Source organism: Pan troglodytes, chromosome 9 (assembly GCF_028858775.2).
Source record: "Pan troglodytes isolate AG18354 chromosome 9, NHGRI_mPanTro3-v2.0_pri, whole genome shotgun sequence".
NCBI lineage: Eukaryota > Metazoa > Chordata > Mammalia > Primates > Hominidae > Pan > Pan troglodytes.
The window spans coordinates 18917763-18942570 of NC_072407.2; the positions used below are offsets into that span (position 1 = coordinate 18917763).

At 37.5% G+C, this 24808-nt stretch overlaps 1 protein-coding gene and 1 long non-coding RNA gene across 6 annotated transcripts in view; one reads left to right on the top strand and one right to left on the bottom strand.

The window, feature by feature from the left end:
* LOC134807239 (uncharacterized) overlaps positions 1 to 23315 on the bottom strand; it is a 43101-nt gene extending 19786 nt beyond the window's left edge. The window contains exon 1 of the long non-coding RNA XR_010147148.1: positions 23226 to 23315. This is a non-coding gene — a long non-coding RNA (uncharacterized LOC134807239). The remainder of the gene's footprint in view (positions 1 to 23225) is intronic.
* PDE3B (phosphodiesterase 3B) overlaps positions 1 to 24808 on the top strand; it is a 221207-nt gene that overhangs the window by 178615 nt on the left and 17784 nt on the right. For 3 of the 5 annotated variants that reach the window (XM_016920438.4, XM_054661200.2, XM_009459986.5), the window contains 5 exons: positions 169 to 317; positions 1112 to 1249; positions 2191 to 2302; positions 4453 to 4566; positions 14365 to 14564. In XM_016920438.4, the coding sequence (XP_016775927.4) occupies positions 169 to 317; positions 1112 to 1249; positions 2191 to 2302; positions 4453 to 4566; positions 14365 to 14564 (713 nt within the window). The remainder of the gene's footprint in view (positions 1 to 168; positions 318 to 1111; positions 1250 to 2190; positions 2303 to 4452; positions 4567 to 14364; positions 14565 to 24808) is intronic. The other 2 variants (XM_016920439.4, XM_016920440.4) reach the window with 2 other exon arrangements.

Genomic DNA, 24808 nt, shown 5'->3' on the forward strand with positions numbered 1-24808 from the left:
GGCAAAATAGCACAGGAAGATACAACTTAATGTTATCGTGAAATAATTTAGATTGAACTCCATTATGATTCACTTTATCTAAATATTTTTAACAATTATTTTTCATGTAAAGCTGTACATATAGGGCACATTTTACTCCTATATGTTACTATATATATTTTTTGAAAGGTGAAGAAGAAAACATTTTCTCGAAAGAATCATTCAAACTTATGGAAACTCAACAAGAAGAGGAAACAGAGAAGAAAGACAGCAGAAAATTATTTCAGGAAGGTGATAAGTGGCTAACAGAAGAGGCACAGAATGAACAGCAAACAAATGTAAAAGATAAACTTTCAATATGATTATGTTAAGGTGAAATATAATACTGTTAGTACTGGTTTCATTACTTTTGCCCAGAACAAGATTTTTAATATAATAGTATTTTTTAATGTTTTTACTGATAAGTCACTATAACTGAAATATTGCTTGGGTTACAAATAATACAGTAACTTGTTCTAATTCTATCATCCTACAGCAACAAACTGCATTCAGTTTTAAATGAACATATTTTATTTAGTTTTATATAAAATATATTATTTTCTATTCTGATATTTTCTTTTGCATATGTGAAGGTATAGAGAATATGTGCATGTTACTAAAAACAATGAAAATAATGTATTTATAATGGCAATATAGTTTTGTTCTTAAATTTCAAAATTTAGGCTTTTAGGGAAAAGAAACACCTATTTCTTTTGAAAAATTATCCTGGTAATAAATGCCAATATAAGGATATGTGTTTTTTTTCCTCTTACCCTTTGATACCTGTAACTACTAAAATGAAAATAATAGACTTTGGATTTGTGTAGTAATTTGGAAATATAATACTTTTATTCATAAAAATAATATAAGAAGATTAATAAGTCTTACACCCAGGAGTTATGTTTTTAGTTTTTGAAGATAACATTCTAGAAAGAGAAATTAGAAGGGCAGATAAGACTATATTTAAGAATAACCGTTATAGAAAATAGTACTGACTTTTTAAAATGTTTAATCCTAAGTGTTCTCATTGTAATATATATTTTACAGTATTTATAAAAGATAAAATAAAGTTGTTGTTTCCCTGTATGTACAGATTGAACAGGAAGTATCACTGGACCTGATTTTAGTAGAAGAGTATGACTCATTAATAGAAAAGATGAGCAACTGGAATTTTCCAATTTTTGAACTTGTAGAAAAGATGGGAGAGAAATCAGGAAGGATTCTCAGTCAGGTTTGCTTTCAAATATCTACTTTTTAACTGTAAATTAATTTTTCTTAAATCTTTATAAAAAGCAAAATCTAATATGTAATGGTTTAGGCACTAGTTCAACGATGACATTGTTCATTTTTTTTTCAGAAAAAAATAAATATATACATAAAACAATTATATATAAGATGTAGATCATACTATTATATATATGACAAGTAGTTTATTTGACCATATTAATGGGATTTAATTTATGCCAAAGAAATAATAAAGATTTACATTTTCTTGAATGTTGAGGTTGAAAAGGATATGAAAATATCGTCTAGTTCTAACCATTGCAATTTAAGCTTCATTTTTTTCACCTGCACTCCCTATACTTTACCCAAGGCCGGATGATTCATTTCATGCTAGAACCATGGGAAAGTACTTTGATTTTACCACCCAGACAGGGTTATACCTGATGGGTCCGCATAACAGCATCAGATTAACTGCCCCAAAATATTACTCTCATTAATTACTTTCATATCTTATTTATGAAAAGCAAAAACATAAGGATAAATTTTGTGAAATATATAAGTTCATTTAATTGAAGTTCTTAGGGATAAAAATGTGATAAACTTAGTATTGTTTTGAATTTTGTTTTTAATACCCAGGACTAGATTAGAATAGAATTCACATGACCTTCAGTAAATTAGGAATAAAAAGCTAAGGAGAAGAATGGAAAAATTAAAAATTGGGACATGATATGTATGTTAAGCCTTCTTTAATTTTCAGTGGCTTTAGGGTGATATCTTCCATTCTGATTTTTTGGAAAGAATTAATTATAGGCAAGTTTTAAATAAATTATTAAAGACATATATTAATACATGGTTAACATTCCACAATACAAATCACAAAAACATTATACTCAGCTACAAATAGAAATTCTGATTTTTAAAGTAAACTTTATTTTAATTGACATTTAGGTTATGTATACCTTATTTCAAGACACTGGTTTATTGGAAATATTTAAAATTCCCACTCAACAATTTATGAACTATTTTCGTGCATTAGAAAATGGCTATCGAGACATTCCTTGTAAGTATTAACATATTTTATTATTTAAGTTCAAATAATATGGGTTTTGAAACTCTTTATCATCTTTCTCTTCAGATGGTCCCTTAAACACTTTTAAAACTGCTTGTTTGAAATTTTCTTTTTTTTTTTCTTGAGACAAGAGTCTTGATCTTGTCGTCCAGGCTGGAGTGCAATGGCGCGATCTTGGCCCACTGCAACCTCCGCCCCCCACGTTCAAGTGATTCTCTTGTCTCGGCCCTCGCAGGTAGCTGGGATTACAGGCGCCCGCCACCACACCCAGCTAATTTTTTATATTTTTAGTAGAGATGGGGTTTCACCATGTTGGCCAGGCTGGTGCTGAACTCCTGACCTCTGGTGATCCACCTGCCTTGGCCTCCCAAAGTGCTGGGATTACAGACGTCAGCTGCCGCGCCTGGCCTGAAAAATTTTTAAATGGAGTTTTAAAAAGAATATTTGTATTATACTACCTAGATTTAACTGACTACTGTTAACATTTTGTCTGTTTTTTGTTAACATTTTGGTATATATTCTCCAAGAGTTCTTACATAAATTTATTTTTTGTAAAGGTGGTCATAATATTGATACATATTTATGATCTGCTCTTTCACCTGGTTGTTATACAGTATACATCTTTCTATTTTTAAAATTAATTGCCTGTGTACTTTATCTTTTTAAAAGTTAGTCAAGAGTTTCAGAAAATCATTCACTTAAAAATGCTTAAAATTGATCATCTAATTTCAGTTTTTTACTGTGTTCTGATTTGTGGAATAATTTAATGGCTATTATATATTATGTTTGAATATAATTTGAGTTTCATATTAGAAAAAGATGGACTGTCTTTATATATTGTCTACAGTTTCCCTCCATGTGGACACATTTTTGAGAAATTAATTCTATAAATAGTGAATTATTCTTCAATTGGCATAATAACTCACTAATAATGTTTAATAATTTAAGGTGAGTTACATATACTATAATTTCCACTTATATATTGTGCATTCAAAAAAGTGGTTGAATTTTATAAATGGAATATAGGGATACTTTAAGATGGACTTCAAGGGAAATGGAACGAAAAGAAAGAGGTGGTAAGGAGTCTTCACTGTCAGCTTCAGTTAGGATACATTAGTTAAGAAAATAGTCTCTGGACCTAACTTTTCTAAACTTTAAAAATTTGTGAATGAGAATAACAATAGTACCTACTCCATAGGTAGTGCTAATATAAGATAATTCATGTAAAGCACGTATCACAATTCATGACACTTAGTAAATTGTTAGTAAAAGGTGGCGATTTATTAATAATAATTAAGTTCCCAGTGTACGCCATGTCATGTCTATAGGCAAAACAATATTATTTTATCTACTAATGCATACATACACATTAAATATTTGTTGAAGTGTTAAATTTTTATTGGATATCGACATTAACTGCAATCATTAGATTCACATAGGTTATCTTATTCAATCTTTTTTGGCAAAGTTGTATTATCTAACTTTTATAGGTGAGAAGTAAACTCAGAAGGATCTTTCCCAAGATTATAAAACTAGATACCAAAGTAGTGTTTCAGTTTTAGGTCTATCTGACTTCTGAAGCCTATACTCTTTACACTATGCCACATTGCCTTTTCACATAGTTGAATTTCAGTAAATAGATGTTTTATTGATCATATGTGATGTGTCAGACACTGTGCTGGATGCTTTCACATATTTAATATTTAATTCCTGTGGCAAGCCTGAGACATAGTATTTCTGACCTTTTTGTGGGGGACACAAATGTAAGTAACCAGAATTTGTAACTGTTCTGTGTACAAAACTGTTTTGTGTGCAAATGTGGGTCTCTGTAATCCAGACACTACATGATATTTTTGAAAGCCAGAAAATAGCAACCTTAAGAACATTTTCCAATGCCTTTCAATACTCCTTGGTTATCCTGCCTTTTCTTTGGCACCTTTACTATGTTTTCATAGTATATGGGAAAGTTTTTAAAAGATAATTTTTTTAATACATCAAGAGACTTTAGATGAAATAAAATTCAATTGTGGGGAATTATTCTGTCACATCTTTTTTATGAGGATATAGTATGACTAGGAAATTATTGTACTTTTTAAATGTTGTGTGTTAAACCTAACAGAAAAACGTTTTGGTGACTTTAGATCACAATCGTATACATGCCACAGATGTGCTACATGCAGTTTGGTATCTGACAACACGGCCAGTTCCTGGCTTACAGCAGATCCACAATGGTTGTGGAACAGGAAATGAAGCAGGTACTTCCTTCTACAAATCTCTTAATTATTTTGATCAGGAATAGTAAATCAAGCTTTCTCATTTCATTACCTCTGTTCTTTTAAGTTTTTCATTAAGTAACCGTTTAGTACATACGAAGGACTGTGTACGTTTTTTTAACCACTTATCCCCAAGTTCTACTGTGTAAGTTTTGATGCATAATAATGACATGAAAATTTTTAAACCTGATACCCATCTTAAAGATAGATTAATATTCAGTACTGCTGGATCTATCATGTTTCCTTCTTTCCCCCATTCTTTTGTTTTCCTCACTGAGGTAGCCACGATCCCGAATATTATGATAATTAGTCCTTTGTTTTTTTAAAAAAAATTCTTTTTTTTTTTGTTTCAAGTACATCACATACATTTAAAATACATAACATTCAAAAACCAAAGAGAACATTTTCAAAAGCCTTGCAAAGTATTTCAGTGATGACATTAAAAACTTTTATAAACAAATTTTGCTTCCAAAAAAGTTAATGCTATTCCTTATCATAAATATAATAGTTTATATAAATACAATGAATCATAACATTTATAGTTCTCTTATTCTAGCTTATTAAAAGGGCCAGGCCTGGTGACTCATGCCTATAATCTCAGCACTTCTACAGGCTTAGGCAAGAGGATCACTTGAGGCCAGGAGTTTGAAACCAGCCTAGGCAACAAAGCAAGACCCCATCTCTACAAAAAAATTTTTAAAACATTTAGCTGGATGTGGTGACACACACCTGTCCTAGCTACTCAGAAGGCTGAGGTGGGAGGATCTCTTGAGCCCAGGAGTTCAAGGCTGCAGTGAGCCATGATTATGCCATTGCACTGACATATATCAAGACAGAATTTGCTCAGTTACCAATACTTGAGAAATAACATTACCATACTAACCAGTGTAAATGTCATAGACTCAACCACTGATATTACTTTTTACATTTTGGTAGTTGAGTCTAAAGTATGCATTATTTGTTTAATGGATTTGCTTTATGTCACTGGTTCATTTTTGTCTGCCATCTGTATTTATTCTTTCTAGTGCCCTTCATTCCTTCCAGCAGTCCTGTGCTTTTATTAGAGATAATTTTCTTCAACTTTTTTGTTTTAGCTGTCATTTTGTCTTAGAAGAATATATTTATATTTTAGCATGTTTGAAGGTATTATTCCATAATCTTGTGACTTTCACAGTTTTTGCTGACAAGTCAAGACTTATGTCATATTGAGAAATATAATATATAAATATAATATGTTCCTTTTTCTCTTTCCTATTGGTTTTTAGCATTTTAACTATGATGTACTCATGTAATTTTTTTTGTATTAATCCTGCCTGATGTTTAGTGAACCTTTTGAATATGTTGATTGGTAGTTTTTTACTGGTTTCTATCATGCTCTTCAAAATTCAGCCTCTCCATTGTCTAATTCCAAAGCCACTCCCACATTTTTAGGTGTTTGTCACATCAATACCTCACTTCTAGGTGCCAAAAGTCTGTATTAGTTTCCTATTGCTGCTGTAATAAGTTACCAGAAATTTAGTCACTGAAAACCACACAAATTTATTATCTTACAGTTCTGGAGGTCAGAAGTCCAAAAAAGGCTTCACTGGAGTAAAATCAAGGCATCAACAGAACTATTTTTCTCCTATATACTCTAGAGGAGAATTTGTTTCCTTGCCTCCTCCAATTACACTCCTTGGCTCATGGCCCTTTCTTTCTTTCTTTCTTTATTTTGGAGACGGTGTCTCACTCAGTCACCCAGGCCAGAGTACAGTGGCTTGATCTCGGCTCACCGCAACCTCCGCCTCCTAGGCGGGTTCAAGCAATTCTCCTGCCTCAGTCTCCCAAGCAGCTGGGACTACAGACGCACGCTGCCATGCCTGGCTAATTTTTCGTATTTTAGTAGAGATGGGGTTTCACCATGTTGCCCAGGCTGGTCTGGAACTCCTGAGCTCAGGCAATCCGCCCGCCTCAGCCTCTCAAAGTGTTAGGATTACAGGCGTGAGCCACTGTGCCTGGCCGGCCCATTCTTTAAAGACAGCAGCATAACATCTTCAAATTTCTTTTTGACCCTGACCTTTTGATCTTTCCAAGGAACTAGTGAAAATCAATCCAGCTCTGCAACCTTGGCTTTCTGTGCAGAACACACTTAACTGACAGCAACTCTCTTAATTTTAGTCTCTCTTGTAGTCTGGATAGGCTGAGAATTTCCTGAATTATCAAGTCCTTATTCCTCTTTGCTTACCAGTTCTCCCCCAATCTTTCTTTTTCCTCTCATATTTACTATAAACAGTAAGAAACCAGACTACACCTTCAATGCTTTGCTTGGAAATTTCCTCAACTAAATGTCTAAGTTATCATTTGTAAGTTTTGTATTCCACATAACTGCAACACCTAATTCAGCCAAATTTTCTGTTACTGTATAACAGGGATTCCCTTGCCTCTAGTTTCCAATAACATGTTTCTCATTTCCTTCTGAGCATTCATTGGCAATGCCCTTAATGACCATTTTTCTATCTCCAGTCTGTTCTCAATGACTTAGGTATAGTATTCTCTAAGACAATATATGTTTTCTCTCTCATGGTGCACACTTCTTTCTGAGTTCTTACTAGCAGTGTTATGAGTTCTCATACATAGTGTTATGGAGCCAAGTATCTGTAGAAGAAAGGAAACCAAGTAGCTTTGGGAAACCAGATAGCTATTGCAATGGAAAATTATGATGAAAACCAAGACAAGAAGGACCATGGGATGTGCTGTCCTATTCTCACTGCACTGGAGAACTAATGGAAAATAAATGAAAAGTTTAGGGCTGTAATTAATGGTTGGAGAACCAGGTAGCATCTCTGACTGACCTAAAAGAAACCCTTATTTTTTTTTTAAATTTATTTTATTTTATTTTATTTTTGAGATGGAGTCTCGCTTTGTCACCCAGGCTGGAGTGCAGTGGCGCGATCTCGGCTCAGTGCAAGCGCCGCCTCCTGGGTTCATGCGATTCTCCTGCCTCAGCCGCCCGAGTAGCTGGGACCACAGGCGCCCTGCCACCATGGCCGGCTAATTTTTTGTATTTTTAGTGGAGACGGGGTTTCACCGTGTTAGCCAGGATGGTCTCGATCTCCTGACCTCGTGATCTGCCCGCCTCGGCCTCCCAAAGTGCTGGGATTATAGGTGTGAGCCACTGTGCCCGGCCAAGAAACCCTTATTTTTTATAGTAATAGGATCATAACTTCTGAAAATAAAACCCAATGTCTGATCCTGAAGTTGCTTGAAATACAATGCAAATGAGTTTGTGGCCTCAGTAGACTTCTTATGTTAGAATTAAGATATCAAATGGGAAATAAAGGATCCTGATAATCGAAAAGAGATCATTTGGATAGATTTAAATAAATATTGCCTTGTATTCCCCAAATCCTGCTGATTCTTCATGCTGGGAAGCAGTCATTTGTCCTTGTGTTGATTGCCTGAAAACCCTGTAATGACCTCACTTGAGATTCTTGAGGGAAATAATTCACTTCTAAATCCAACTCCACTGTCACTCATTTCTTTGAGATCCATAATTAAACTTAAATCCTGCAGATCTTAGGGGAATAAGTATTAAGTCTGAACACCAGAATAATTTACCAATTCATATTGGTAGAAACCTGGGGGATATATGTCTGAATAGGCTTAAGGGTGTTAGACCGGGGAGAAAGGAAGATGTACCTACCAGAGATTCTGGAGTCAGTGTATTAGCTTGAGCAACTGGCAGTGGCTCTAACAGTTTGCCTCATGAGTTGTCTAAAGTATAGGCATCAGATGAAGTAGAATTGTTGAAACTCCTTGTATACTGTAGAGGAAGGAATCCAGAAGCTCACAATGTTAAGATGTTGAAATGGGGTGATCATATTCAATTTTATCACCCATCCCTAACTTTATCACCAAGAAGTATCCTCCTTTATCACAGTGGTGAGAAATATATTTCAGCATTAATTCCTGGAGAGTGAAATGCTATGCTGGTCCTACAGCCAGAGTTAGGGGCCTATGGAATTTAGGTGATAAAAGGATTTTGGCCTGGGTTCATCTCATAATGGTAGTTAGCTGAACCACACCCATTTTCTGAATGTATAGTTTGAGTAAACATATTCAGCAACTGTCAGAATCCCTTCATCAATTCCTTGATCTTTGGAAAGAGGACCATCGTTGTAGGAAGGATCAAATGGAATCTCCAGGAATTGCCTCATTCTGGCAAAACAGTGAACCAAAAGCAATATACCACATTCCTAGATGAGTTGCAGAAATCAGTGCTACTAGCAAATACTTAATAGATGCAGGAATGGTGATTTCCATCACATTGCTGTTCAACTTAATTATATAGCTTTTACACAGGATAAGTAGATCCTGGAAAATGATGGTGGATTATTCTCAATGTAATCAGGTGGTTACTCTAGTTGCTACAGCTGTTCCAGATGTGGTCTCTTCTTTTAATAAGTTAACCTAACTTGTGATATTTGGCACAGAGCAATTGATCTGGAGAGTTGTTTTTCCTCCATAACTCATAGCAAAATTCACAAGAAGACATATATTTACATCTGGCAGGCATCACAATACACTTCTATTGTCTTAGTTCTGGGCTATGTCAAGTCTTTCATTCTCTGTTATAATCTAGTCTGTTCCCATAAGTTATCAAGGTCAGCCATTACATTGATGAGATAATGATGAATAGCTCCATTGAGCAAGAAGTAACAGATATCCTAGATGCCTTCATAAGAGTGCCAGAAGATGAGAGATGAGAAAAATTGCTCAAAAATTCAGAGATCTGTCTTATCATTGAAGTATACTAGGGATCCAGTGGTCTAGGACATGTTGAGATATTTCCTCCGAGTTGAGGGATAACTGATATATTTGAAATTCTCTACATAAAGGGCTCTTTGGATTCTGAAGGCAAATTCATGACTTCTGAGTACTATTGCTCCAAAATACTACTGTAAGGCTGTATGTGCAACCCAGAGCAAGAGAAGCATGTGAAGCAATTTCTACTTGTTGTGCAAATTACTCTGCCATTTTTCCATCTGACTGCCAAAAGAAAATGTCTTTTGCAGATAGAGATCCCCTTTGGAGTCTCTAGAAGACCACTACAAGATAATTACAGTGTAAATACATGGAGTTTTGAAACAAAACCAGGCAGCTTTCCTCAAATAATTATTTTCCTTTCTGTAAAAGCAGCTAAATTGTTGTTGCACTTTGGTAGAATCTGAATACTTGGCCATGGGCACTAGATTACCATGTTACCTGCCCATAATGAACTTGGGGCCCTCTGATCCTCCAGTTCATAAATTTGTCATGTGCAGTAGTTCTCGATCATCAAGGGGAAGAATTACTTATAAGATTAGTTTTGAGTTGCTCCTAAAAGCACAGAATGTAAGTTCAGACTTCCATGATGTTTATTCCTAATACACCAATACCTCTTCCTTAATCTATAGTTACGGCTTTGTGGGGAATTCCCTATGACCAGCTGACTTAAAGAGAAAGACCAGTTGCCCTGGTTTATAAATAGTTCTGCCCAATATGCCAGTACTTCCTGAAAGTGGATAGCTACAGCATTGTAGGATCACTCAAAGGTATCTTTTGAAAGGTAATAAGGTAAATCCTTCCAGTGAGCAGGTCAAGCGGTGAATCAGTTGGTCAAGAAAGAGACATGGCCAGCTGAAAGGATCTGTACTGATTTATGATCAGTAGCTAAGAGCTTCCTTGGATGCTTTGGGACTTAGAAGGAAAAATATTTTAAAATTGGAGTTTTTAATTGGACAAGGTGTTTTAGTTAGGGGGTTTATGGCTAACCTTCCCAGAGTGGAAGGTGGATATTTGTTTGCGATGTGAATGCTTACTATGATGCTTAATTTTACATGTCAACTTGGCTGGGCAGTAGTACCTACATATTTGGTCAGACATTAATTTTAATATTTCCTTCAGGGTATTTTTTGGATGAGATTAACATTTAAGTTGATGGACTTTAAGTAAAGCAGATAACCCTCCATAAGGTCGGTGGGCCTCATCCAGTCAGTTGAAGGCCTTAATAGAAACAAAGAGTGACCTCCTCTGAGCAAACAGGAATTCCACCAGTAGACAGCCTTCAGACTTGAACTGCAATATCAGCTCTTCCTTGGGTCTTTAGCCAACCAGCCCACCCTGCAGATTTTGGACTTGCCAGCCTCCTTAATTTCATGAGCAAGTTCCTTAAAATAAATCTCTCTCTCTCTCTCCCTCTCTCTCTCTCTCTATATATATATAATATATATATGAATTATATATATTCATATATATATATGAATAACCCTCACTAATATATAATATTTGCCAAAGGCCATTCACTGCAAAGAAGGCTCTTGATGATCAGGTGGACAAAATGACCTCTTATCTTATAGCTATCAGTCTCTTTCCCTATGAACTCCAGTTCTTATTCCGTGGGTTTATGCACACAACAGCTAAGTGTATTAGTCCGTTCTGACATTGCTATAAGGAAATACCTGAGACTGAGTAATTTGTGAAGGAAAGAGGCTTAATTGAGTCACAATTCTGCAGGCTGTACAGGAGGCATGGCTGGAGAGGCCTCAGGAAACTTACAATCATGGCTAAAGGTGAAGGGAAAGAAAACACCTTCTTCACAGGATGGCAGAAAGGAGAAGTGCAAGCAGGGGAGATGCCAGATGCTTATAAAACCATCAGATCTTGTGAGACTCACTATCATGAGAACAGCCTGGAGAAAACTGCCCCCATGATCCGGTTACCTCTACCCTTAGTCCCACCCTTGACATGTGGGGATTATAGGGTTACAATTCAAGATGAGATTTTGGGTGGGAACACAGCCAAACAATATCCCTAAGATGGAAAGAATAGAGACATTATGTATGGGCTAAATACCGTGGGCTTCTTCTCTACAGCCCACCTGGCTCAGGCCTCTGCTGTGTGCCTTGCTCTCCAGTAAGAGAGACCAATGGTGAGCCCTTAATATGGCACCATTCCCTGAGGGAATATTCAGACATTTGGGTGGTGGTAGGTTGATTACATTGGACCCTTTCCTTTATGGAAGAGACAGCTTTTGTTCTCATTTATTCTGGATGTAGATTTACCTTCATTGTGTATAGCGCTTCACCGTCGCCATCCTTGAACTTACTTACTGCCTTATTTACCATCAGGTTATTATAGGTAGTATTGCATCTGATCAAGAAACTAATTTTTCTGCAAATTGTGGCAGTGGGCTTATGCCCACAGAGTTTACTAATCTTTCCATGAACCTTATCAGTCTACATCAGACCTGAGAGAATGGTAGAATGACATCTTTAAGACTCAGATGGGGTTCCTGCTAGGCGTAAATATTTTGTGGAGCTAACCTGTGGGATAGGAGTACTATCCCACAAGATGCGATTTGTTCTTTGAACTGATGACCACTATGTGGTATTCTCTTCCATTGGTTCAAATACCTGTTTTTGTGCTGGTACCATGCTGTTTTTTGTTTGTTTGTTTGTTTGTTTGTTTTTGAGACAGGGTCTGGCTCTGTCACCCAGGCTGGAGTGCAGTGGCATGATCTCAGCTCACTGAAACCTCTGCTTCCTGGGCTCAAGCCATCCTTCTACCTCAGCCTCCTGAGTAACTGGGACTACAGGTGCATGCCATCATGGCTGGCTAATTTTTTTTGTGTGTGTTTTTTATAGAGATGGGGTTTCACCATGTTTCTCAGGCTGGTCTCGAACTCCTGAGCTCAAGTGATCCACCTGCCTCGGCCTCCCAAAGTGGTGGGATTATAGGCATCAGCCACCGTGCCTGGCCCATGCTGTTTTGATTACTATCGCTTTGTAATAGATTTTGAAATCAGGTAGTCTGATGCCTCCAGCTTTGTTCTTTTTGCTCAAGATTGCTTTGGCTACTTGGAATGTTTTTGTGGTGCCATATGAATTTTTTTTTCTATTTCTCTAAAAATGTCATTTTTTTTGTTGCTAAGTATGTAGAAATGCAATTGATTTTTGCATGTTTATCTTGTTCCCTGCTAACTTGATGAACTAATTTATTAGTTCTAATAGTTTTTCAGTAGATTTCTTGGGATTTCCTACATATATGAGATTAGGCCATCTGTGAATAAAGATAGTTTTGCATCTTCATTTCCAATCTGGATGTCTTTTACTGAGGCCTCCTTTTAAATGTGTCAGCAAATTTTTAAAATCACAGTTTTCTGAAACGAAGTGAATAAATGGGATTCTAAGTAGTTATGTTTCATTGCCCTTGCCAACTGTGTTCTTTTTTGTACTGTTATTTTTTTGGAAACATATATAAGCTAATGTTTTAAGATCCTAATATATAAATTCCAAGTAATTACTGAATTTAAAAGGAAATATTTTGCCATTTTTGATTTTTAAAATATATTTTAAAATTGTAGGGAAAGTCCAGAATGTGTATCACATAGGAAAATTCAAATTATTGACTCTGTATTGATATTTAAAGTCTTATTAGAAATTTGAGTGCTTACATATATCATTATGCATATAATTTAACTGCCTCATGTTTGCTTTTTATAATTATTTAAAAAATAGCTCTAAGCCGGTGTGGTGGTACATAACTCTAGTCCAAGCTACTCAGGTGGCTGAGGGCAGGTCAATTGAGATGAGGAATTTGAGGGTGTAGCGTACTATTATGATTGGACCTATGAATAGCTAGCTGCTGCACTCCAACCTGGGCATCATAGCAAGACCCCATCTCTAAAAACATAAATTTTAAAAAAATGCTCTAGTGTGGGCTATTCCAAAACGTAATTTTGATACAAATTATAAATAGCATGAAAATAATGAGATATATTTATAATTGTCACTAGTATATTAAAGTCATGTTAAAAAATTCTTGTGATGGTGTATTGAGTCAACTAAAATAGGATTAAATAATTCTTTTGGACTTTAACAAGCCAGAGCATTATTTCTAGGTTCCCCCAATGAATACAACCAAGGAAACTTTGTACCTAATATCTGTGGTTTTATGTGTCTACTTTAAATATAGTTTCTTTTTCCTTCTTATACTTTTTAAAGATTTATTTCGCAAAAATAATAGAATGATCATCTAGATAGATAAAGCCACCAAAAAAGAAGAAATCAGTGGTAAGATATTAAGACACCAAAAGCACAGTGTGGATAGTGAACATATTGTTTCTAAGAAGAGGATAAAAATAGAGTTATGTTGACTGAGATGTTCCCCAGTTTTCCATGCCTTTTCATTTTCCACTATTTTTTATTCCGTTATATTATATGGAGCTTCATGAAAGAAAACAAAACGGAGATAAGGAGTTGTAGTTAGGGCTACAAATGAAATGTAATCTTTCCAGATGAGATTTGAAAAGCATCTATGTAGAGAAGCTTAGTTTGGTAAGATATTAAATTCCTAAATCTTTGTAATGTTTTCATCAAATTTTATTCTCTAGTATTGCCTTTTTCTGTTATATCATATATCCTGGCCATTGTATCTATCTAGTCATTAAACAGCAAATATTTAGAAAATCAGAGGTTTTTAAAATTATTATTTGCCTGAGTAAGACAGCATCAAACTTGTGTGAGAATCCTATCACGTCTTGTAAAGTAAGCAACTTCAGGGTCAGATTTAACACTGTTCCTCTCTACTAACATGTTAAATTGGGAATAATATACTCTTTTAAGTTCATAGATTTTAGTTCTTACTTAAATCAGCAAATAAAATAAGTAATCATATTACCTATGAGAATCCCCTCCATAGCAAAATTGTGAGGAATTTATGTGCTAATGCTGGTTTATTTTGCTATTTATTGTTTCTCAGATTCTGATGGTAGAATTAACCATGGGCGAATTGCTTATATTTCTTCGAAGAGCTGCTCTAATCCTGATGAGAGTTATGGCTGCCTGTCTTCAAACATTCCTGCATTAGAATTGATGGCTCTATACGTGGCAGCTGCCATGCATGATTATGATCACCCAGGGAGGACAAATGCATTTCTAGTGGCTACAAATGCCCCTCAGGTAGGAAATATTTTTCAGAACCTTTAAAGAGTAATTCTGAAATTTTCAGTCATGCTATGTATCTCTTTATAAATCATTCAGTTGAATCATATGGCCAATCCATCTGACTTTAATACCCTACATTTTAATTAATTAGATAACACATGGCATTAATGTGATGTGTGCTAGGAAATTAGGGGAAGAATCAACTTCTTGAACTAGAAAATAATAGACAGTTTTTGAAATAACTCATTGTTTTGTGAAATTCTAGAGTCCTTGCTGTCAATATTTTTGTCTTTAATCAAACCAGCAAAACTCTGACTGTATTTAAGATTTCTGTTCCACTGGAGCCAAGATGGCCAAATAGGAACAGCTCCGGTCTACAGCTCCCAGCGTGAGTGACGCAGAAGACGGGTGATTTCTGCATTTCCATCGGAGGTACCAGGTTCATCTCACTAGGGAGTGCCAGACAGTGGGTGCAGGACAGTGGGTGCAGTGCACCCTTCGCGAGCCGAAGCAGGGCGAGGCATTGCCTCACTCGGGAAGCACAAGGGGTCAGGGAGTTCCCTTTCCTAGTCAAAGAAAGGGGTGACAGACAGCACCTGGAAAATCAGGTCACTCCCACCCCAGTACTACGCTTTTCCCACGGGCTTAAAAAACGGCCCACCAGGAGATTACATCCCGCACCTGGCTTGGAGGGTCCTATGGCCACGGAGTCTCGCTGATTGCTAGCACAGCAGTCTGAGATCAAACTGCAAGGCAGCAGCAAGGCTGGGGAAAGGGCGCCCGCCATTGCCCAGGCTTGCTTAGGTAAACAAAGCAGCTGGGAAGCTCGAACTGGGTGGAGCCCACCACAGCTCAAGGAGGCCTGCCTGCCTCTGTAGGCTCCACCTCTGGGGGCAGGGCACAGACAAACAAAAAGACAGCAGTAACCTCTGCAGACTTAAATGTCCCCGTCTGACAGCTTTGAAGAGAGCAGTGGTTCTCCAAGTACGCAGCTGGAGATCTGAGAATGGGCAGACTGCCTCCTCAAGTGGGTCCCTGACCCCTGACCCCCGAGCAGCCTAACTGGGAGGCACCCCCCAGTAGGGGCAGACTGATACCTCACACGGCCGGGTACTCCTCTGAGACAAAACTTCCAGAGGAACGATCAGACAGCAGCATTCACGGTTCACGAAAATCCGCTGTTCTGCAGCCACCGCTGCTGGTACCCAGGCAAACAGGGTCTGGAGTGCACCTCTAGCAAACTCCAACAGACCTGCAGCTGAGGGTCCTGTCTGTTAGAAGGAAAACTAACAAACAGAAAGGACATCCACACCAAAAAGCCATCTGTACATCACCATCATCAAAGACCAAAAGTAGATAAAACCACAAAGATGGGGAAAAAACAGAGCAGAAAAACTGGAAACTCTAAAAGCAGAGCGCCTCTCCTCCTCCAAAGGAACTCAGCTCCTCACCAGCAATGGAACAAAGCTGGACGGAGAATGACTTTGACGAGTTGAGAGAAGAAGGCTTCAGACGATCAAATTACTCTGAGCTACAGGAGGAAATTCAAACCAAAGGCAAAGAAGTTGAAAACTTTGAAAAAAATTTAGACGAATGTATAACTAGAATAACCAATACAGAGAAGTGCTTAAAAGAGCTGATGGAGCTGAAAGCCAAGGCTCGAGAACTACGTGAAGAATGCAGAAGCCTCAGGAGCCGATGTGATCAACTGGAAGAAAGGGTTTCAGTGACGGAAGATGAAACGAATGAATTGAAGCGAGAAGGGAAGTTTAGAGAAAAAAGAATAAAAAGAAACAAACAAAGCCTCCAAGAAATATGGGACTATGTGAAAAGACCAAATCTATGTCTGACTGGTGTACCTGAAAGTGAGGGGTAGAATGGAACCAAGTTGGAAAACACTCTGCAGGATATTATCCAGGAGAACTTCCCCAATCCAGCAAGGCAGGCCAACATTCAGATTCAGGAAATACAGAGAACGCCACAAAGATACTCCTCGAGAAGAGCAACTCCAAGACACATAATTGTCAGATTCACCAAAGTTGAAATGAAGGAAAAAAATGTTAAGGGCAGCCAGAGAGAAAGACTGGGTTACCACAAAGGGAAGCCCATCAGACTAACAGCAGATCTCTCAGCAGAAACTCTACAAACCAGAAGAGAGTGGGGGCCAATATTCAACATTCTTAAAGAAAAGAATTTTCAACCCAGAATTTCATATCCAGCCAAACTAAGCTTCATAAGTAAAGGAGAAATAAAATACTTTACAGACAAGCAAATGCTGAGAGATTTTGTCACCACCAGGCCTGCCCTAAAAGAGCTCCTGAAGGAAGCACTAAACATGGAAAGGAACAACCGGTACCAGCCACTGCAAAATCATGCCAAATTGTAAAGACCATCGAGGCTAGGAAGAAACTGCATCAACTAATGAGCAAAATAACCAGCTAACATCATAATGACAGGATCAAATTCACACATAACAATATTAACTTTAAATGTAAATGGACTAAATGCTCCAATTAAAAGATACAGACTGGCAAATTGGATAAAGAGTCAAGACCCATCAGTGTGCTGTATTCAGGAAACCCACCTCATGTGCAGAGACACACATAGGCTCAAAATAAAAGGATGGAGGAAGATCTACCAAGCAAATGGAAAACAAAAAAAGGCAGGGGTTGCAATCCTAGCCTCTGATAAAACAGACTTTAAACCAACAAAGATCAAAAGAGACAAAGAAGGCCATTACATAATGGTAAAGGGATCAATTCAACAAGAAGAGCTAACTATCCTAAATATATATGCACCCAATACAGGAGCACCCAGATTCATAAAGCAAGTCCTTAGAGACCTACAAAGAGACTTAGACTCCCACACAATAATAATGGGAGACTTTAACACCCCACTGTCAACATTAGACAGATCAATGAGACAGAAAGTTAACAAGGATACCCAGGAATTGAACTCACCTCTGCACCAAGCGGACCTAATAGACATCTACAGAACTCTCCACCCCAAATCAACAGAATATACATTTTTTTCAGCACCACACCACTCCTATTCCAAAATTGACCATATAGTTGGAAGTAAAGCTCTCCTCAGCAAATGTAAAACATCAGAAATTATAGCAAACTGTCTCTCAGACCACAGTGCAATCAAACTGGAACTCAGGATTAAGAAACTCACTCAAAACCGCTCAACTACATGGAAACTGAACAGCATGCTCCTGAATGACTACTGGTTACATAATGAAATGAAGGCAGAAATAAAGATGTTCTTTGAAACCAATGAGAACAAAGACACAACATACCAGAATCTCTGGGACACATTCAAAGCAGTGTGTAGAGGGAAATTTATAGCACTAAATGCCCACAAGAGAAAGCAGGAAAGATCCAGAATTGACACCCTAACATCACAATTAAAAGAACTAGAAAAGCAAGAGCAAACACATTCAAAAGCTAGCAGAAGGCAAGAAATAACTAAAATCAGAGCAGAACTGAAGGAAATAGAGACACAAAAAACCCTTCAAAAAATCAATGAATCCAGGAGCTGGTTTTTTGAAAGGATCAACAAAATTGATAGACCGCTAGCAAGACTAATAAAGAAGAAAAGAGAGAAGAATCAAATAGACGCAATAAAAAATGATAAAGGGGATATCACCACCGATCCCACAGAAATACAAACTGCCATCAGAGAATACTACAAACACCTCTACGCAAATAAACTAGAAAATCTAGAAGAAATGGATAAATTCCTCGACACATACACCCTCCCAAGACTAAACCAGGAAGAAGTTGACTCTCTGAAAAGACCAATAACAGGCTCTGAAATTGTGGCAATAATCAATAGCTTACCAACCAAAAAGAGTCCAGGACCAGATGGATTCACAGCCGAATTCTACCAGAGGTACAAGGAGGAACTGGTACCATTCCTTCTGAAACTATTCCAATCAATAGAAAAAGAGGGATTCCTCCCCAACTCATTTTATGAGGCCAGCATCATCCTGATACCAAAGCCGGGCAGAGACACAACCAAAAAAGAGAATTTTAGACCAATATCCTTGATGAACATTGATGCAAAAATCCTCAATAAAATACTGGCAAACCGAATCCAGCAGCACATCAAAAAGCTTATCCACCATGATCAAGTTGGCTTCATCCCTGGGATGCAAAGCTGGTTCAATATATGCAAATCAATAAATGTAATCCAACATATAAACAGAACCAAAGACAAAAACCACATGATTATCTCAATAGATGCAGAAAAGGCCTTTGACAAAATTCAACAACTCTTCATGCTAAAAACTCTCAATAAATTAGGTATTGATGGGATGTATCTCAAAATAATAAGAGCTATCTATGACAAACCCACAGCCAATATCATACTGAATGGGCAAAAACTGGAAGCATTCCCTTTGAAAACTGGCACAAGACAGGGATGCCCTCTCTCACCACTCCTATTCAACATACTGTTGGAAGTTCTGGCCAGGGCAATTAGGCAGGAGAAGGAAATCAAGGGCATTCAATTAGGAAAAGAGGAAGTCAAATTGTCCCTGTTTGCAGATGACATGATTGTATATCTAGAAAACCCCATTGTCTCAGCCCAAAATCTCCTTAAGCTCATAAGCAACTTCAGCAAAGTCTGAGGATACAAAATCAATGTACAGAAATCACAAGCATTCTTATACACCAATAACAGACAAACAGAGAGCCAAATCATGAGTGAACTCCCATTCACAATTGCTACAAAGAGAATAAAATACCTAGCAATCCAACTTACAAGGGATGTGAAGGACCTCTTCAAGGAGAACTACAAACCACTGCTCAATGAAATAAAAGAGGATACAAACAAATGGAAGAACATTCCATGCGCATGGGTAGGAAGAATCAATATGAAAATGGCCTTACTGCCCAAGGTAATTTATAGATTCAATGCCATCCCCATCAAGCTACCAATGACTTTCTTCCCAGAATTGGAAAAAACTACTTTAAAGTTCATATGGAACCAAAAAAGAGCCCGCATTGCCACGTCAATCCTAAGCCAAAAGAACAAAGCTGGAGGCATCACGCTACCTGACTTCAAACTATACTACAAGGCTATACTAACCAAAACAGCATGGTACTGGTACCAAAACAGAGATATAGATCAATGGAACAGAACAGAGCCCTCAGAAATAACGCTGCATATCTACAACTATCTGATCTTTGACAAACCTGAGAAAAACAAGCAATGGGGAAAGGATTCCCTGTTTAATAAATGGTGCTGGGAAAACTGGCTAGCCATATGTAGAAAGCTGAAACTGGATCCCTTCCTTACACCTTATACAAAAATTAATTCAAGATGGATTAAAGACTTAAATGTTAGACCTAAAACCATAAAAACCCTAGAAGAAAACCTAGGCATTACCATTCAGGACATAGACATGGGCAAGGACTTCATGTCTAAAACACCAAAAGCAATGGCAACAGAAGCCAAAATTGACAAATGGGATCTAATTAAACTCAAGAGCTTCTGCACAGCAAAAGAAACTACCATCAGAGTGAACAGGCAACCTACAAAATGGGAGAAAATTTTAGCAACCTACTCATCTGACAAAGGGTTAATATCCAGAATCTACAATGAACTCAAACAAATTTACAAGAAAAAAACAAACAACCCCATCAACAAGTGGGCGAAGGACATGAACAGACACTTCTCAAAAGAAGACATTTATGCAGCCAAAAAACACATGAAAAAATGCTCACCATCACTGGCCATCCGAGAAATGCAAATCAGAACCACAATGAGATACCATCTCACACCAGTTAGAATGGCAATCATTAAAAAGTCGGGAAACAACAGGTGCTGGAGAGGATGTGGAGAATTAGGAATACTTTTACACTGTTGGTGGGACTGTAAACTAGTTCAACCATTGTGGAAGTCGGTGTGGCGATTCCTCAGGGATCTAGAACTGGAAATACCATTTGACCCAGCCATCCCATTACTGGGTATATACCCAAAGGACTATAAATCATGCTGCTATAAAGACACATGCACACGTATGTTTATTGCGGCATTATTCACAATAGCAAAGACCTGGAACCGACCCAAATGTCCAACAATGATAGACTGGATGAAGAAAATGTGGCACATATACACCATGGAATACTATGCAGCCATAAAAAATGATGAGTTCATGTCCTTTGTAGGGACATGGATGAAATTGGAAATCATCATTCTCAGTAAACTATCGCAAGAACAAAAAACCAAACACCGCATATTCTCACTCATAGGTAGGAATTGAACAATGAGAACACATGGACACAGGAAGGGGAACATCACACTCTGGGCACTGTTGTAGGGTGGGGGGAGGGGGGAGGGATAGCTTTAGGAGACATACCTAATGCTAAATGACAAGTTAATGGGTGCAGCACACCAGCATGGCACATGTATACATACGTAACTAACCTGCACATTGTGCACATGTACCCTAAAACTTAAAGTTTAATAATAATAAAATTAAAAAAAAAAGATTTCTGTTCCTCCTATTTAGGCCCATTGTATGGCTAGAAAGCTATAATGGTTGAGAACTATTACTCTTTTTTGTTGTTCTCTTTTTTCCCTTAAGATTTGCCTTAATACCAGACCTAAAATCTCTTACTTCTGAATATATTAGTGTATGTAAAAATTCTTCTGGTATATTATTTTTGTAGCTAGTATAGCTGGTAAAATATAAAATTCCTTTAAGGTCACAATTTGCATGAAGGAGGCAAGAGTTCTCAACAAATAGATACTGTAATTGCAATAGCTTTAAACATTAGGACTTGGAACTAAATATGTGTTGTGTTTTGCATTGTTTTGTTTTTTGAGACGGAGTCCTGCTCTGTCACCTAGGCTGGAGTGCAGTGGGGCAATCTCGGCTTACTGCAAGCTCCGCCCCCCAGGTTCATGCCATTCTCCTGCCTCAGCCTTTGGAGTAGCTGGGACTACCACGCCCAGCTATTTTTTTTTTTTTTTAGTAGAGACCGGGTTTCACTGTGTTAGCCAGGATGGTCTCGATCTCTTGACCTCGTGATCCGTCTGCCTTGGCCTCCCAAAGTGCTGGGATTACAGGCATGAGCCACCACGCCTGGCCCTAAATATGCAGTTTTAAGTAGAATTTAGTGTGGTTGTGGTTTAAGCAGATTTTTGTGTGGTAGCTGGGTTTGTTTATGCTGGGGTTTCCTGAAATGTGATCTGTGTGTTTCTAATTGGATGCTTTATGAAGAGTAGGTGCTCAGTGATAGTTGCTGAATTCATCTCACTTCCCACTTCTTTATTCTATGTTTAAACCTTGGCTCTGATCCTTTCATTTTCTGTAGCCATTTTCTGTTTTTCTTTTTTTTCTTCAATCTCTTTCATATACTCCAACTTTTTTAAAAATAGGAGATATATTCTCTTGAATTGTGAGCATGTGTGTTGGGGTCGGGGGAAGGCAGGTAGGGAACTATGAATATGTATATGTGTAAATGGGTATAATGGGATGTGTGTGTGTGTGTGTGTATGTGTGTGTGTGTGTGTGTGTGTGTGTGAATAGGTTAAAAGGGCCATGTGATTCATTTATCCAATGAGACTTTATTAATAGCTCATGATTTCCAGAGGTAACTTTCTGATGAATTTAAATCTAGTTACTAGTAGTTGCCCACTTTCTAAGTATTATTTTTTTAAAAAAGTACCTTCTAAGTGGCACATATTTTCTTATTTGCAATACCATTCTGTAAGAATCTGATGCGCATTCTCTCAAACCTAGCACATCATAATCTTTGAAAATCCTAGTCCTTTGGTGAATCATAGACCTGAGGATTAATGGCATAGTGGAAAAAGCACTGGACGAGATTAAAAGTCCTGTCTTAGATTTCTGATTGCCCACTTATTAGCTGTATGACCTCAAATAAAGGTTTATTCCTCTGAACCTAAAAACAGTTATCTGATATGATTAAGGAGGTAACATATGGAAGGTTTTATACTGTTTCTGATGGCATGAGAAGCTCCTGAATCAGAAATCACATAGGTAGAAGTTAGTTACTGTTCTAGTCCACTCTGCTGTTTTGTTTTGCTTTGTTTTGTTTTGAGACAGAGTCTTGCTGTGTTGCCCAAGCTGGAGTGCAGTGACGTGATCTTGGCCCACTGCAACCTCCATCTCCTGGATTCAAGTGATTCTCCTGCCTCAGCCTCCCAAGTAGCTGGGATTACAGGTGCCTGCCACCATGCCCGGCTAATTTTTGTATTTGTAGTAGAGACAGGGTTTCACCATGTTGACCAGGCTGGTCTCAAACTCCTGACCTCATGTGATCTGTCTGTCTCAGCCTCCCAAAGTGCTGGGATTACAGGCATGAGCTACTATGCCGGCCTACTCTATGTTTTTATTACAGCTTTCATTTTCGTAAAGTATATCTTCCCTCAAGGATGTTAGAAATGAGTGAATTCCAATGTTAACTCTCTCACATGAAGATAATTTAAAACGTTATATGAACAACTTATACAAGTTGCATACTCAATTGTTGTCCTAATCAAAATACAGTTGTGAAGTCTGAACATGATATCAATAATCACGTTATTTCTAACTTCTCATTGTTACGAATTGCCATTAGATGAAGCCATAGGAAGTGCTAGAATGGAAAGGAGATGGATTAGAGAGTTCAGCTGTGAAAATGCATAGTCTCTTACCTAGTCTCCTTGCTTGTTGTCTGCTCTCCTTCAGTCTGTTCTCAACACGTCAGCCAGAATGTGACCCTGTTTCAGTGTGTTGCATCACTCTGTTCCAGACTCTTTTGCCAGGCGCTGTGGCTCACACCTGTAATCTCAATGCTTTGGGTGGCTGAGACATGAGGATTGCTTGAGCCTAGGAGTTTGAGACCAATCTGGGCAACATTTGAGACCCTGTTTCAAAAAAATAAAAACAAACAAAAAAAAAACCAATGGCATTCACCTTACCCCTAGTAAATGACAATCATAAAATGTTCTGCAAGGCCGTACGTTATTGGTCCCATTAAGTCTCTCTCTCTCTTTTTTTTTTTTTTAACTTACTCAAGTCTAGTCTCACTGGCTTCCTTGCTAATACCATCTCTGTCCCTTTCTGAGAGTGTTTGCACTTTCTGTTCTCCCTGCCCAGAGGGCTTTTCCTTTAGATATCCGTATACGCATTTTGTCACCTCCTTCCATCTAAAATTTCAAAATCCCCTTCTTTATACCATTATGCTCCTTCTCTGCTTTTTTTCCATTGCAGTGATCATTTAGGATACTATATATTTTGTTTATGTACTTTGTTTTTTATATATATCTTCTCAATGGAATATAAAGTTCCACAAGGGCAGGGATTTTTGTCTTTTATTCCATAATACCTAGAATAGTGCTTGACATACAAAAAGCATTTAGTAAATATTTGTTGAATGTTGAAGGATGTCTGAATTCTTTGCTCTGTAGTACTCCTAGGTTTTCTGAAAAATGTTCTGTGCTTCCCAAAGTAATGAAGTTTATGAGGCCTTCTTCAACTAGCACCTGTGAGATAAGGACCCTTGTAAAAATCTAGGGCTTAATGTGGTTAAGTAACAAAGTAGGTTCTTTCATCTTTGGAAACTCAGTGGGTCTAGTCAGGCCATAATTAATGAAAGATATTATAGTTCTAGTGTATTATAGACAGTAGCATATAATACCACCAGCTGGGTCAAGCATTCTTCTTCATTCTCATGGTAAGGAATGTGTGCTAGAAAGATACAGGAGGATTCTTGCCACGAAAGAAGGTGATACATATAGTCAGGTATATCCCGGAGGAATGTCAGTATTAATAAGATTCTAAGAGATTTCTGAGCTATTTCCAAATGAGAAGTTGGCTGAAAGATGCAGGTTAGTGCTTGAGACAGTAAAATTTCTGGAATATTTTTATGAGACTGGGTAAAAGGAAACAAAATTTTAAGTTGAGATTTGTAAATGTTTTGTCTTCCAAAATATGGATTAAGATGACTAAACACATGAATCTGTTTCCCCTTCTTTCTGAGAATGCATTAAAATGATAGTAAGATATGAAGTTCATTACAACAGAGAGCAATAAGAGGAGGATGGGTATTATCACCAGCAGATAAAAAAAATTTTTTATAACATTTCTGGAAAATGAAAAATGGATGAATATTGACAGATAAAACAAAAGTACCCAGCATAGCTGGAACCCCAGAGACTCCTGTTACCATTTGCTCCTGCTTGTTCTCCCTGGGCATACACACACCTTTATGCAGAGTTACTAAAACCCTATGTTT